Source organism: Leopardus geoffroyi, chromosome C2, assembly GCF_018350155.1.
Source record: "Leopardus geoffroyi isolate Oge1 chromosome C2, O.geoffroyi_Oge1_pat1.0, whole genome shotgun sequence".
In the NCBI taxonomy this organism is placed as follows: Eukaryota; Metazoa; Chordata; class Mammalia; order Carnivora; family Felidae; genus Leopardus; species Leopardus geoffroyi.
This window is the reverse complement of record NC_059333.1, coordinates 82,842,309-82,858,816: the sequence shown is the minus strand read 5'-3', so window position 1 is coordinate 82,858,816 and position 16,508 is coordinate 82,842,309. Positions and strand designations below refer to the sequence as shown.

Genomic DNA, 16,508 nt, shown 5'->3' with positions numbered 1-16,508 from the left:
TGTTGGACAGGCTCAGAATTCACATTTTAATTCAGAGGCCTGGTGATGCTCATGCACTAGTCTGTGGTCTGATCTGGAGTCATTTGAGGTATCTGGATAAATCGATCCTTGGAATCTTGGGCTCTGGTACATCAATCAGAACAGCTTTGTAAATGTTGCTGGAGACCAGATGAAGGGGTGGAGTGGGATGAGGCCGAGAGGTAGTCAGGAGCCTTCCCAGGCAGAGCCCTGAGACTCTAAGGAATTAAGGTTGTTCGGGTTTTAATCAAGGGATTTACACAGGCCTACCGAGTAACTTGGGTTGGACCAGCCTGGTTTACAAACCCAGGGCACAGCAGATGGCAAGGAGGGTGTAAAATTGCAGTTCGCCCAGGGCCAGCGTGGCAGAAGGTCTGTGCCCCGACAGCAGAAGAAGCAGTATCTGGAGGAAGAGAGAATCCCCCAGATCGAGCATCTGTGCCAACTCCCTCCTCCCCCGGGCCGGGCATCTGAGTCATTGGCATCCGAGCAGGGCCCAGGCTCCACGAGCCGACTGCCTCAGCAGCCGAGCCGGGCTGAGGCCAGACTGGAGGGCATGGCTGAGGATAAGAATCTGGCTCTGTCGACTCCTCCACTCAGGACCTTGCAGTTTCTTGATTTATTGTTCTCTGCTTTCTCTCTTAGTAGAGATCTTTTAGGAAAATTCTTTGTTTTGACTGAGCTAGGGAGAGAAGGACATGGGCCGTGCTAACGCCAGTTGCCTGCTCCGGGGAGGAGACTGGGGAGATGAGCTGTGGGCTCGTGAGGCCGAGGTCTCCCCTCCAGGAGCAGACCTGCCAGGCAGCTCTGAGTGCTGGGTCCCACTTACCTGGGATCTCCTTTCAGGTGGTGAATTTAATGTGTCTATAAGTGTATGTGAAGGGGTGTGTGTGTGTGTGTGTGTGTGTGTGTGTGTGTGTAGATGTGCATAGGTGAGTGTTATATATGCATATATTCATGTAATTCATTTGACAACAGCCACAAAATATTTCCTGAGTGTGTACTATGTGCCAGACACGGTCCCAGATGCCTGGGATATATCAGTGAGCAAAATGAAGATCCTGCCTCCAAGGAGCTTACATTCTATGGGGGTTTTGTAGTGTAGGGGGGGTGGGTGTGTTTGTGTGTATGATCCTGCTGTGTCTACCTCTGTGAAGAAGGAAGAAGAATAACACATGAGTGGACAGGCAGACGTGGGTCAGGAACCATCTGCCATCTTCTTTTTTCAATTAAAAAAAAATGTTTATTTTTGAGAGAAAGAGAGAGCACAAACAGGCAGGGGCAGAGAGAGAGGGAGACACAGAATCCGAAGCAGGCTCCAGGCTCTGAGCTGTCAGTGCAGAGCCCGATGCAAGGCTCAAACTCACAGACTGTGAGATCATGACCTGAGCCGAAGTCGGACGCTTAACCGCTTAACTGACTGAGCCACTCGGACGCCCCCATCTGCCATTTTCCGAGTATGTGATCCTGGGCAAAATACTTAATTTTTCTGACCCTCAGTTTTCTATAAAATGGGAAAACAATCTCTGTCTCATAATTGTTGTGAGACTAAATGCGAAAATACTTGGAGGGCTCTAGGCAAAGTACATGGTATATGACGGTTGCCAAATGGTATTTTTTCTTCATTTCTTCTATGGAGTCGGAGGAGATATATTTACATGTGTGTGCCAAGTTCATGTTTGTGTCTGGGTGAGGTCTGAACATGTGGGTTCTCCTCGAGTGAGAACCCCTGTCCCTCAGAGTATATCTTGTGCTGTGGAGATGTCTCAGGTCTGATTAAAGGTGATGGTGTTGCCTGGAAAGTTCCTTTCTAAGCAAGAAGGCCTGCTCTAAGGCAGGGAGAGAAAGGCCACTACGTCTGGAGTCCCAATGCTTTGGCTGTTTAAGCCTTGGCTTGGGTCTGTCATGAGTCTTTCCAGCTGCACTGTGACTCTGTTGTTTGAAGTTCTGTTTCAAGTGTCCACAAAGCATTGTGGCCGCCCCTTCGTTGACACCCAGCTACAACAAACTGCAGCTTCTCTTTCCCCAGCTTCATGACTTCCTGGCCACGCGGAGACCTTCATCTGAGCCCGCGGATCACTTGTAGAAGTGAATCTAGAAGATGGATCCAGAAGCAGGCTCCAAAGCCATCTGTGGGGGCAGGACTGCATTTCTGTGTGATCTGTTGGGGCTTCCAAGACCCTCGCTTTCTCGCTCATGACCGGGGGAGAGGTGGGTCAGGTTTCTGGGCTAGACACTTCCACACGCAGAAAGTCTGGTTTGGGCTATGCGCTCTGGGAGGCTGACTCACAGAGCCTACCTGCAGCCTCAGTGTCCCTCCTCTGCTCCATCGTTAAGTGTCCATTGGATATCCAGCTGAGCAATCGAGACTCAATGTACCTGAAGCCACATCTGTCTCCTGACCCCGGGCCAGCTCCCTCTGGGCATCCAGCTGTTCTGGCGAACAACTCCGGTTTCTTCCAATCACGCCAGCTTGAAATTGCTGAGTCGTGCCTCGCCTGTCCCTCTGTTTCATTTCCCACAACTAATCAGTTATCAAATCATTTCAAGTTAGTCCCCTAGCCAATCAGGCTGTTATCAGCTCCTATTTGGACTATTGCCAGGGTCTCCCCTTTGTCCTCTCTGCCTCCAGCTACCCCCTCCTGACCAGCCAGTTCACCTTCCTAGAGTACTGCCATGGGCTCATTGCCCCCCTCAGCCACCCCCCACCCCTCTTTGTGGCTCCCTTCAGCCACAGCTCCCTCTCCTCTCTTCCACAGACTCTGCTCCAACCTTCCGGTCCCCTCTCAGTTCCCAGGACGCTGTGCACACTCCTGCAACCGTACCTTTGCTGGGATGGTTTCCCTTGCCTGGAATCCTTTTCCCCATCCCAAAGTTTTACCTAAACCCTAGCCATCTCTCACACCATATAACACTCCTGGTTTTGAAAACATGCTGAGCAGGTGGGAGAAGAGGGGAGGAGGGAGCTAGAGTTGTTAGCAGTTTGCTAGAGGTAGAGAATTTAGTTCACCTTTGGGGTAGCCTTTTCTTTGGGGAAAAGCAGCGTGAACCTGAAACAATGTGGTCATCATCAGCCTGAATGTTCTGGTTCAGCAATGTAAATAGCCATCCCTAGGGAGAGAGGGAGTGCCTTTACATTCCTTTTTCTCCTAAGGTTTGAGGGGAGGACTTGTGGAGGAGGGGGAAGCCTAGACTGGTCCCTGTGTAGGTGACTTGGCTATTTTCAGCTCAAGTTTAGAGAGTTATTTGCAAGAGATCGCAGGCAGAGACAAGCAGGCTTCCTGAGGAGGTTGGAGAGGGCCTGGCACTGTTGCTTTGGGACCTGGGTGACATACCTTAGCTAAGAGTTGGGGAGAAAGATGCTCTGTCCACCTCTGTCTAGACGCAGCAGCTCTCCAGACTCCTGGGGGCATCACAGGAGGCAGCAGCCATTGATGCGGGGGGACACCAGAAGGAGCATCTCCAGCAGAGGCTCCTTTCGTGGGCCTCCATGAGCCCGGCATGGTGACTGCTGTGGACAGATGATTTGTGACGTCATCAGAGAAGACACTGGGAGCTCCTGAAAATATTTGAAGGAAATGTTGCAAAGAGTAAGACTCACTGTCATTGTAACTCATTGTTAAAATAGCAACAAATCAGGGGCACCTGGGTGGCGCAGTCGGTTAAGCGTCCGACTTCAGCCAGGTCACGATCTCGCGGTCCGTGAGTTCGAGCCCCGCGTCAGGCTCTGGGCTGATGGCTCAGAGCCTGGAGCCTGTTTCCGATTCTGTGTCTCCCTCTCTCTCTGCCCCTCCCCCGTTCATGCTCTGTCTCTCTCTGTCCCAAAAATAAATAAACGTTGAAAAAAAAAAATTAAAAAAAAAAAAAAAATAGCAACAAATCATTTATACCCTTGGCAGGTGAAAACCAAGTACCGTAGTGATGGACATAAAACCATGCCACCCCATTAACCACAGGTGCCCCCTGGGTGCCAGTATTCCTGAGAATGCGTTTTCTTCTTTATATTCTTATGGAACTTTCCAAGTTTTCAACTATAAGCATTTGTAATTAGAGAAACAAAAGCTATGGAGGGAGAATATTTTCTCTTTCCTTCTCCTTCTGGGCCCAAAGGACACCTCGGCACAGCCTAAGGTCACGGTGCTCTCTCCCCCTGGTGAACTCCTATGGTGACGCTTGGGTACAGATCCATCTTCATTCATTGTTTCAGGCACTTGTGCCAAAGGAACTCGCATGACCTTCTACTTGACCCCTCCCTCTCGGCTCGCTCTGCTTTGGGAGCTGCTTCTCTGAACCTGCCTGGCCTGCTCCCACCTGAGCCCTCACACTTGCTGTGCCATCTGCCAGCACCCCCGTTCCACAGTCCCCCCCAGAGAGCTTGTGGGCTTCCTGCTTATCGCCTACAGTTTTGACTCAGATACCATTTCCCAGAGAGGCTTTCCCTAATCAGGCTACTTTATTGTAATTATTCTTTTATTTTTTTTAAAAAGTTCATTTATTTTGAGAGAGAGAACGAGAGCGCAAGCAGGGGATGGGCAGAGAGAGCGAGAGAGTCCCAAGCAGGCTTTGCACTGTCAGTGCAGAGTCCGATGTGGGGCTTGATCCCATGAACTGTGAGATCATGACCTGAGTAGAACTTGAGTGGGCTGCTTAATTGACCGAGCCATCCAGGAGCCCCTCACCAGGCAATGTGAAATTGCACACCCTTCCAGTACCTGTTCCCTGGTCCTATTTCATTTCTCCCTAGGACATAGGTCTCCATCTGACATGCTGTGTGCTATATACTTCTTTACCTTATTATCTGTCTCCTAATACTAGTATGTAAGCTCTGTGAGCACAAGGATTTTTGTCCCTTTTGTTCTTTGCTGTAATCTCACTCCTTAGCATCTGTGTCTAACGTGCCTAACGTGTAGAGAAGATGCTCACAAAATATTTGTTGAGCGAGTCAATACCTTTCATGGTAATAGTTGTCACCATGTGCCAGATACTGTGGCAGGTGCTTGGTAATTCCCTCATTCAGTTTTCACAGATTTTGAGGTAGGAAGCCAAAACTCAGAGAGGTTAGGTAGCTCAGGTGGCAGAGAGTGGGACTGGAATGCGGGTCCGTCTACTTCAGGGGCCGGGAGCTTTCCATCTCAGGTCTCCTCTGTCCCCGTGGGTCCAGGGGATGCGGCCACCGCTCACTGTGCTCGACACCCAGGAGGGCTCCTGAATAGTTTCAGGCTGAGGCTGCTGCTTCCCTTGCACTAACTCCCCCACTGTGGGAAGCACAGAACTGGTGCTTAGGGGGCTCATTCCTCAAGAATTCCTCTCCCTTCTTGTGACCAAAGGCCCATAACCCTACAACCAGAGAAGTCCCCTTGCCCCTCTCCCTCATCACTTTACTCCCTAGCCTGCGTGCTCTAGGTTATGGTATAACTGAGCAGGATGAGAGCTTTTCTTTCCATTTTCCCAAAGGGGGGTTCGTTGCTCCCCAAGAGCCTTCCGAAGACCAGAAGGGTAGAATGCCCACAAGAACCCAGAACGTTTAAGTTCAAGTTCTAGATCTGCTGCTCACTAGCTATGTCATGAGCTTGGGCAAGTCATTTAACTTGTGCATTGACAGAATGGAAGGAATTATTCCTTCCTTATGGTTTCCCTTATAGCATTGTAATATTGAGGCTGTTGTGCAGATGTGTGAGACAAAGCAGTTTTCATCCTTAGCATCATGCCTGATGCTGGTTAGGCTTAATAAATGCTGGCCGTTATCATCGTCGATCACGACTGGCTTGGGAACTGGGCAGGGTCCGCATTCAGTTGGTAGAATGTGGTGTGGGGTGTCGATTGTAGCTGACCACTACTCCCATCACCCACTAAACTTTTTCCTAGAGTTTCAGTCTTCTGAGTTTGGAATTCCTTGTTCAAAGGCACATAGTCATGATTTTTAAAAGGCCTTGATTAGGACACTTTTCAGAATACCTAACCTTAGTACACTCTGTTTCTGCTGGGAGATGATTGTTACCATCTCTGCTGGGCTGCACAATTTGAGGAATAATTTGTACAAGCATCAATTGCCACCATGACCAAGGCAAGGAGCATAATTATCTCAAGTGGAAACTGTGATTGAGCCTGTGAATTGAGGCCTGATTTACAGGGGCTCTAGATGAGCTGCCTGCCACCTCTGGGGCACTATGTGCCTGCTACATGTTGGGGCTATAATCAACCTGAGCCTGTTTCCAAACACCCATTCTCCAAGTTCCAGTGGGTCAAAAGTCCCCACTCTGGCGAGTGCCAGGATCTCTGCCGAGGCCGTGGTTGAACTGAGAGCTTCCCATTGTTCAAGACATGATTCACAGTTTTCAAGGAAATTTCCCTTACTGGCTTTGCTTCCGAGTTGCAGCGTGCTACGTATGGTTTGGAATAATCCAATGGTCACCACTCCCCCCACAGCAATGCCCTGCTTCTTCAGCCACCGTTTCACCCGGCAAACGTTAGTTCTGCTTGTGCCTGAAGGGGGCGAGGGGGACCCAGACCATTTTTCCCCTTCATGTGAATGACCGTAAGCAACAAGAGACGTCATCTCTTGCCCTCACTATGGCCAATGTCTGCTCTACACATGCGCCCAGAGGCCATACTTTCAGTACTTCTGAGAAGCTGACGATGACATTTGTGACATGGGAGATCTTTCACGCTGAGGCAAGGGTACGAGTTCTGGCAGCCCTTTGTACCATGTGGGAGCAATGCTGGGAATCATATTTGCAGGTCCACAAAGGTTACTTGCTTGTTCCATGGCATGAATGTCTTAATTTGAGGTGTAGTGGAGAGAACAGACTAAACAAGACTGAGGAAACATGGCCTATAAAGGGCAAAACATGCTGACTTTGAGCACAGAGACACATTCTACATGTAGTCGATGCTCAGCACACTGGGGAGAGAGTGAGCAGAGCTACAATCAGTGTAACAGATAACCCCTCGACTTTATTTTAGCTTCCTTTCTACCCTCCTGCAGGCCAGTGTCTTGTCATAATTAGCCTGGCTACATAATCCTTGTTTGTATCTCCAGAGAGACAGCAGTGTTTAAAGGAAGAACATGAGTCCAGAGACAGATGACCCAAGCCTGGAAAGACCCCCAAAAAAGAAGGAAATGTAAAATAGTGAACAGTGCAAGCTTTTGACTCCGACTTCAGTGGCACTCCTTGTTATACACTGTGAGAACTTTCTAGCTTCTCTAACTCTCTTTGCTTCGTGCAAAATGGAACAGGTATCTACCCTGTAAAGTTGCCATTGATTGTTAAAAGCTTTAAAAAGCAGGCTTCTCTTAGGCAAATAATGGCAAGGATAAATGGCAAGAATTACCATCTTTACCGTCTATAAAATGGAGGTATTTAGTAATACCTACTTTGCAGTATGGTTGTGAAAGGCAGGGGGGGAAATGCCTTTAGCCTATATTAGATGTTTAATAAATGGTACTGTTATTAGTACTGTCTTTGCTAGGTGTTACATGTCTGAGTTTTGGCAGTCACATCTGCTACAGGTAAAATGGGGGAGTGTCCCTATGCTAGGTCACTGCCATAAAGACTACCATGGTGACTGGAGATAATTATACAGGCCCCGCTTGTGTTTTGGAATTGTGATAACTAAAACCATGCACAACATACTGGAAGCCAGGAATGGAGAACAATGTGCTAAAGTGAAACACACTAGATTGGGGGACCGAGGGCTTGGGGTTCTAGTCTTGGTGCTGCCTTTGGCTGACCTAGAGACCTGAGGCAAATCAGCAAGTGATCTGACCCTCAGGTGCACACATTGCTGGTGAGAAAATGCAAATGTGAGAAATTATCACTGTCACTGTTCCTTGAGGGCCAAGCCAGTCTTCCCAAATGAATCTTGTAACCCGGCAAAGTCCTCAGCCTCCAGTGGGCACTCAATAGTTCTGTGTAATGAATTATGAACTGTCCAGAAGTCATCTTTTTATTCACTAGTACACTTTTTTGTCCATAAACTTAGAGCTTTTGGTCTCCATCTGGTTTGCTGGATCTCTGGGCCTGTATCCCAAAGTTATTTGTATTCCACACCAACCTTAACATACTCAGAAATGTTATCTGAACACAGCTGAAAGCAGGGAAAACGGGCAGTAACGAGAAGAAAAGCAGCTCTTCTGTCTATGGCAGCTGCAGCGGGGCTGGTTTCACAGTGCCTTCTACACCCATCTCTGGTTTGGTTTCTATTCTCCCTATTACTCTATGTATCTTTTCTACAGGACTTATCCCCAGAATGAAGGTGGCAGGCATTGCAGAGGCCCCCAGCTGCTTATGTAGATGACCCTTCATGGCTACTTAACAATGTGAGCAATGCTGGGGTGCCTGGGTGCTCAGTCGGTTAAGCAGTTAAGCTTCTGATTTTGGCTCAGGTCATGATCTCATGGTTCATGAGTTTGAACCGTATAGGGCTCTGGGCTGACAGCTCAGAGCCTGGAGCCTGCTTCCAATTCTGGTGTCTCCCTCTCTCTGTGCTCCCTCCTCCCCCATTTGCACTCGAGCTCTATCTCTCTCAAAAATAAACATTAAAAAAAAAAAAAAAAAGAATGTGAGCAATGCTTTACAAGTCTCCTCCAAATGGGAGGTGGCAGGTGGAAAGCAGCAGGTGGAAACAGGGATGAGGGCCCTAGGCTTCCTAGTGCCAGGGGAGAAATCTTGAAGTGGAACTTCTTGGGGTAGTAGGGGATATCACATGAACCCTCCACCCACGTGACATATTATTCTAGAATTGTTACAGTATTTGATCTCTGACAGCTTTGGTAGAAGAGGGGACCTTGTAGAAGTTGAGAGAAGGGAGATGGAGAGGACCAAAATGCTAATAGTCACCATCACTGTTTGTGCACTGTAATGAGTTGCCCTGGAACAAGAGCACTGTGGAAGGTAGGATGTTCTTCAGCTCTGCTATGTATCAAGTTTTCTTCCCATGTTATTGAGGAATATCTGTGACTTTCAGTTCTTTTAAGCAGTCCCACTTCCCACTCCCACCTTCTTCCTCTTTTCCTTTCCCTCCCCTCCACATGCCCTATCTTTCCCCTGTACCCCTAAAGTCTGACTACAGGTAATTTCAGGCAAGCCCAATCACCCAGCTGGGTTAGGGGTCCCTCTGTAGCCTTCAACTCACTGCACTGTAACTTCTGGTTTATTTACTTCCTTTCCAGTTCTGAAAAGTAGGACCTTTATCTTGTTTAGCATGCTATCCCCAAATGCCCCAAACACCACACAGAAGCAGATGCTCAACAAATGTTTAATTTATTAAGTGTACCAGGATAGACTTCTAATTTACTGCATTTTCATTTTTCTCTAGGTACTAGAATAGCTAAGCAAATAGAGTTACATGCTAGTCTTTTTTCTTTATACAATATAGACAAAAAGCATCGGGAAGCTAGATACCAATCAGCTATACTGCTGAGTTCCTTCAAACCATTAACGTACAGCATTACAATGCTGAGTAATTTGTCCAAGATCATACAATAAGATGTAAAGTTTTCAATCCATTTTACAAAACCAGCAAAACTCTACAACAAAATCCTACAGGAAAAAGTAGAACAATCTCATTTATAAACATCAGTGTAACGGTATGTAAAATGTAACAAAACATAGCAAGATACAAAACCTAGTTACACAAACTCAACTTCTAATTAACGGCCTACACCCAACGATACTACTTATGACTCAGACAGTAGCTTTCATAACCAGGAGGACCCTGCTGGCCACCTATCCACCGGCCCTCACCAAGGGTGGATACCAGCCCTTTGATTGGCTCTAGCCCTAGCCCTCATACTGGCCTCAGCTCTGGCCTTGGCCCTGGCCCTGTCGGCTTCGTCTGCCAGGGCCTCACGGTACTGCACTGGCCAGTGGTGGGGTTCTTTCTTATGGAGTTTGGCCACGAACCCCAGGACTTTCATCTTGCTGATTTCCAGGTTGCTCCGGGGACCCCAAGAGAATTCACATTCCGGCGGGTTGGTGTGAGGCACCTGCCTGTAATTGAGGTATCGCTGCTGCACGAAATCTTCCAGAATAAGCCTCTTCGGGTACCCAAAGAGGAAGTGATACTTTGACGGACGCATCCCCAACCGACGCAGCATCTCCCAGACCTGTGTCTCCCTGGCACTATTACCTTTCATGTAGATAAGGCCTAAGATCATTATTAAGAGACCCAATCTGGGGCCATCTCCTCCCAGATTCTCCTCCTCCTCCTCCTCCTCCAGAGGTTTTAGTTTGTTGATCAGGATGTAAGTGTGGTGCTTGCGACCAAGCTGTTTTAGCTCGAAACCAAAGACATACCGCAGATGTTCTGCGGCCCTTGCGATGATCTCAGGGAACAGATCCTTCAAGTCTCCGATAACGTATTTCACCATCTCGGAGCGAGTGATGGGACTCTTCTTCTTGTCCTTCACCAGCAGAAACTGCACCAGCTCGGCCACCGTCCGATCCAGACGGCGGTAGGCCCTGCGCCGGGCCAAAGCTTTGGCTGCCAAGGTCCTCGCGCCTTTTGGGGTGAGGGCGGGCTCCGCAGCCCCCTCCTCCCTCCCGGCGCCAAGATCCTCCTTGGAGCTCTCCTGCAGGAGGGGACTCGGGGCCTCCTCCTGAGAGGCGGTCAGGGCCTGGGTCTCACCGTCACGGCCGCCATCCTTCCCCTCGGCCTGAGGGATGGGGAGAGCCCCGCTCTCGGGTTTCTGCAACATGTTTTCGGGAATGCAGGTGCAGAGCGCGTACACGGGCCGAGGGGTGTGCAAGCCGCTGCGCAAACCCCGGCGGAGGGGTGGGACAATGGCTGAGGCGGCGGGAGGAGGACTAGGAGAAAGGTCAGAGGGGGCTTTCGGGCTGCTGGGCGGCACAACAGAGGACTCGGGATGGTCGCCGCAACGCCGCGGCACAGAACACCTACGGCGCGGCCCCGGCGCAGGCTCAATGCGCGCCCGCGCACCCGTTCGCCCGGCCACTTCCGGCCAGCTCAGCCAAGATGGAGGCCGCGGGGCCGCGCGAAGCCCCTCCCCTTCCGGCTCCCTCTGGGTTTGGATTTGCGTGCAAGGGAGGTGGGAAGTGTTCCTTCTGCGCTTTTAGGCTCCAGAGCCGGAGGGGCTAACTAGGGCTTTTTCGTCCAAAGCACGCAGAATGGGAAATGTTTCCATGGACAAGGTTGAAATAGGGATGGAGTACTAACCACGTCTTTTCAGCAAGTGCTTATTTATAAGTATGTGTATCAAGGATTTTCGGCGATTTTACTGGTTCAAGTGCATAGTGCAGGGAGGTGAAGGCTGGGAGATGAGGCTGTGGGGGCCAATTAGTGAAGAACTTTGAAGAGGACACTAGGGATATTGAAATTTATTCTAAACACGATGGGAAACACTACAGGGAGTTTAAGCAAGGGAGTGTTGGGGCCAGATCTATATCTTTGCAGTTTGCCCGGTGGCAGTTTGCAGGATGGATTGGAGTAGGGACACCGAAAGCTGAGAATCCAGTTTGGAGTATTATTATAGTGCAGAATAGGAACTGAGACTTGGCCTGTCTTGTTCATTGGTGTATTACCAGTGCCCAGAACAGTGCCCGGCACCTAGAGGCTCTCCATAAATATTGTAAAATGGATAATGACGGAGTGAGGATAGCATATTATACAGGGATGAAAGAAAAATGATAAGAGATATAATGAAGTACAGCTGACAGAATTAGCCACTGACTGGAGGAATGGGGAGATTCTTTGACCTCATCAAACTTAGCTAGTCCCATTACTTGTTCTCTTTTTATCCCCAGTTTTTTCCTTTTTCAAATTTTATTTGAGAAACAGAAAGAGCACGCATGGGAGGGGGGGGGGTGCAGATCTGGAGAGGGAGAGAGAGAATCCCAAGCGGGTTCCACACTCAGCATGGAGTCTGACCCCACAATCTTGAGATCATGACCTGAGCTGAAATCAAGAGTCCCACACTCAACCAACTGAGCCACCCAGGAGCCCCGACATACCCCCAGTTCTTTCTCCTCTCTCTCTCTCTCTCTCTCTCTCTCACTTTTCCTTCCTTCCTTCTTTCGTTTCTTCGTTCGTTCGTTCGTTCCTTCCTTCCTTCTTCCTTCTTTCTATTTCAGGGCTCAGCTTAAATGTCACCTTTCCAAAGCCTGCCTTAATCTCCATGTGTGGAAGTTATTTACTGCCATCTCTCAATCACCATAGCAATTTACATTTATTTAACATCCACTTATATAGACCTTATTATGTACTAGGCTCTATTCTAACCAGTTTTAAAATATTAGTTTAATTCTTATTAAGGTAAGTACTATTGTTATCATCATCCCCATTTTATAGATCTGTCTCTCCTCTGGCATTTGCTACTTACTACCTATGTAATCTTGGGCAAGTTACCTAAACACCCTGCCCCTCAGTTACCTTACCAGTAAAATGGATATAATAGCCGTAACAGTATTCTGGAGATTATGTGAAGTGATGCATATATTTAATGCAGTGTTCTACACATATTGAGTGTTCCATAAGTGGAACTATTAGCTATTACTTATTGCATATTTTAGTGTGTGATACTGTGCTAAGTATTTACGTGTATTAACTCATCTAGTCATGACAGCCCTGCCACAGAAATGGTATTATCATTCCCATTTTATGAGCGAAGTAGCACACAAAGACGTTAAGTAACTCCCCAACATCCCATGACTGAGATCTGAACCATGGAGTATGACTCTAAAGACCATGCTCTTAGCCGCCATATTAATAGATGTTAATTATTGTTGACCATACTGTGCTTTGTATTATTATTATTTTTGTGTTTACCTTGTTACCCTTTATTAAATTTTTTTTTTTCCAACGTTTATTTATTTTTGGGACAGAGAGAGACAGAGCATGAACGGGGGAGGGGCAGAGAGAGAGGGAGACACAGAATCGGAAACAGGCTCCAGGCTCTGAGCCATCAGCCCAGAGCCCGATGCGGGGCTCGAACTCACGGACCGCGAGATCGTGACCTGGCTGAAGTCGGACGCTCAACCGACTGCGCCACCCAGGCGCCCCTACCTTGTTACCCTTTAAAACCAAACATCCTAAAAGCTAGGGCTATGTCTTTAACCCTTGAAGAACCCCTCAGAATCAGCATTCACTACGTAATTGTCACTGAATAAGTGACAGAAGGCTTTACTTGTTTCCATAGGAAATAACATTTACTTTAAGTAAATATCTGTTTGGTTTTTCTAGATATAATCATGAGCTCTTCGTTTTAAAGACTTCTGAAAATATATATCCACTAATACTATATGGTAAAAATGGAAAGTGTGTGAATGAAGAGAAGGATGTTTATTACAGCCTAGCTTGGGCTGTTTCTTATGAGTTTCCATTGTGCCAAATATTTTGTGTACAATATAATTTAGTCCTCACAAATCCCTACTAAGAAGATATTATTATCCTCATTTTACAAATGGGAAAATAGTGCTAACCAACGGTCTGTGAAGAGCTGGACCAGCCACAACCACCTAGATCTCTCTATTCTGAAGACTGTACTCATGACTGTCTTCATGTACTCATGCTAGACTGCCTGGGTATCTGTTTCTCCTGAAGGTAGAGAGAACCACTCCCACCTGGAGGGACAGTGCTAGAGATCCAAGAGGCCATTTCCATATTTCTTTCAATTCAAGAATTGCCAAGGAGATAGGCAGGAGATGTATGCATGGAAAGGAGCATACAGGAATTACACTGAATGGAAAGAATTTTGAGGGACAAATTAGCAGTAATATGACTGGGTTTTAAAAACTGAGTTAATAATGTAATGCTACCCATCAAAAAAAGGAGGAACCACTGAAGCAACATGGATGAGTCTGGCAGACATTATGTTGAGTGAAAGAAGAAAGAGACAAAAGATTACATGCAATATGATTCCAGTTAATTGGATGTTCAAGACAGGTTATCCTAATCTATGGCAATAGAAATTGGAACAGTGGAGGTCTGGAGTGGGGTTGGCTGGAAAGTGGTATGCAGGAACTTTCTGGGAGTGATGGAAATATTCTGTCTTGATTTGGGTGTATTTGTCAAAACTTACCAAACTGTACCCTTAATTTCTTTGCATCTCACAAAATATAAATTATACCCCAAAATTATTTTAAAAAATATTTTTAAAATACCAAACGAATGGGCCTTTGGGTATAAGAGGTTGGGGTGGGGGGCGGTATAAAAAGTGAATGGCTTTGTTTAATCATTTGCCAATCCCTGGATGCTACAATGTTCTACTGGAAGGGACCTAGGCAGTCATTTTTACAGTTTTGATTGTGCCTATCTTATATTGGACAGACAGACTTTTAAAGCAATCCTTACCTAAGCTATTAAAAGGGAGGAAATGTATACATATTTGGTTGGGGGGTGGACAGCAAAACAAATACTTTGGTGACTACTACCTTGAAACCTTCGTGAGGGATGATCTTTTGTAACCTCGAGTAGTCTAGGCTACTGTTTAGTATGCGGAAAGGGAGAAGGGAGTTACACTGGAAAAGCAGAATTGCAGGATGAATTACCCTGGAAATGTCTAACACTCTGTGGGTGTAGGAAAGGTGTGTCCCAGAACCAAGCGCTGAACTAGATCAGAAGACCTGAGTTCTGGTGTCCCTCGTCACTCATTCTGTGACATCGCACAGGACACTTAACCTCTCTGGGCTACTGTTTCCTCATCTTTAGGCCCGACAACCCATGCTTTGCCTGTCCGCAGAGTTATTTTGAGGGTAAGATTATAAATGTAAACATACTTTTAAAGTGCTCTATCATTAAAAAATGTTACAGACTTTTTTTTTTTTTCTTTGTAAGAGAAGTGGTAGAAAAATCTCTGTAATGAGTGTGACTCGTCTCTCATGCAGACATTTTGGAACGAGTTTACACATTCCTGGTTGAAAAAACTGTCTGGCCAAAAAAGATTAAGTAAAGAAATGTCAAGTCCTGACACTCCTTCTAAGGCCAGTGAATGCTTTGGTGGACAGCCAGGGTTATCTCTCTGGATTCCTTCTAAACTTGGCAATAGAGTCCTCCAAACCCCTGAGTGCCTTCTTCACAGAGATGCTGAGTAACATGTCACCCCAGATTTGAGTGAGCCCCAGTCTGCACAGGTGCTTGTGTCTTCACTATTTCTCCTGACAGTTTTGACAGCCGTCCCGCTGATCTGGCTCAAAGACGGGATCAGAGGAAGAGCTTTGTCCTCTGTCCCCGGGCCAGGGGGAGAAAGGAGCCCAGTTTTGTCCCAGCAGAATGGGCAGAGCCATGGGTCCTGTATGAGCGGCTGGGATTGAAGCAGGATGGCTAGGCGGATGATTCGATCTGACTTGGGTAATGAAAATTGTTTGTTACTGTTTGAAGAGCAATTGTGTAAGCAACAGTGCTTCTGTGTTAGGCTGCCTGTGACCCACCAGTATCTGTAACATAACACCCACCCCAGAGGAGGAGCAGACCCGGGCCAGCCGGGGAGGGGAGAGATGCAGGAGAGGGGGGCACAGGGCCCCCTTCTCCCTCCTCCACTGTCCCACCCCCTCTCTAAACCTCGAAGGAGAGTTGGCGAGAAGGCATTTGCCACCTGGACACAATGAGGCCCAGTGCGAGGGGCAGGCGTGAGGCTGGCTGCGAGCCAGGGCCCCAGTCTGAATGGCCGTCGCCAAGGGGCTGCCAACGGCCCATCTCTATCCCCGAGAGGCCAGGCCAGGACCAAGGCGGGGGCCCTCAACCCCCACCTCCGAGGTCCAACTCGCGCCATTCGCTGGCCGTGATCAGAATGCGCGGGACCCACGGGCTTTGAGCAGCTGAACGGAGCCGTTTCCCCTCCGCTGGCCGCCAGTTCATTTGGATTAGAGCAGGCTCTCCGGAGTCCCTTTGTTGGCTGCTTGTTATTCCGCACGCACGGAGCACTGTGCATTCATCTTTATTAGTTCTAATTGCTTCCCTATTCTAATGGGATCTTGATATTCCCATACAATTGAAAGGAAATGTATTCATTAAAATAATTCTTCTCCTAACTGCCGCTTCAAGCTGCTCCTCTAAGTGACATTGTCTCTCTAGCCGTAGCCTGCTGAGGCCTCTTATTAAGACTGTAGTCAAAAGCCAACTTTGGGCAGCAAACTTTCCTTGCAGGAGTTTCCAGACACTGAAGAGAGGGCGCTTTTTAATCGGCTCACACGCTGAAGTTGGAGGCCAGCTGGTATAATTGGGGGTGCTGCTGCGGGTGGGTGGGGGGAGAAGGGCTTGCCTCCAACTCTGCCTCCCATAACAATGACCCCTTTCTGCTCACCAACTGGCTAATTTCGAGAGGGCTTTTCCCCCCTGTCATCTGTGTGAAACTTCTTGTTTATGCCACAAGCAGTTACTAGGTGTGTTCTAAGTGCGAGGCTCTGAGCAAGGTGCCGTGAGAAGTGTGAAGACGGAGCTGTGGTCTCAAGGTGTTTATGGTCTCCATGGGTGGCTCCCAAGTCCCAGTCCCTAAAGTTAGGCAGGAGAGGAAAGGCTGGGACCGCTCTCAGTCT

The 16,508-nt window shown here is 47.9% G+C and overlaps 1 protein-coding gene across 1 annotated transcript; it reads right to left on the bottom strand.

Annotated features, from left to right (window-relative positions):
- Positions 1-9,262: 9,262 nt before the first annotated feature.
- Positions 9,263-10,987, bottom strand: MAGEF1 (MAGE family member F1). Its single transcript, XM_045502721.1, has one exon. It carries the CDS (start codon positions 10,715-10,717, stop codon positions 9,761-9,763), a length of 957 nt encoding a protein of 318 aa, XP_045358677.1. The 5' UTR covers positions 10,718-10,987; the 3' UTR covers positions 9,263-9,760.
- Positions 10,988-16,508: the final 5,521 nt, after the last annotated feature.

What these genes read in the sequence shown, in the direction of transcription:
- MAGEF1 (XM_045502721.1), bottom strand. Translation starts at nt 10,717, where the DNA reads ATGTTGCAGAAACCCGAGAGCGGGGCTCTCCCCATCCCTCAGGCCGAG.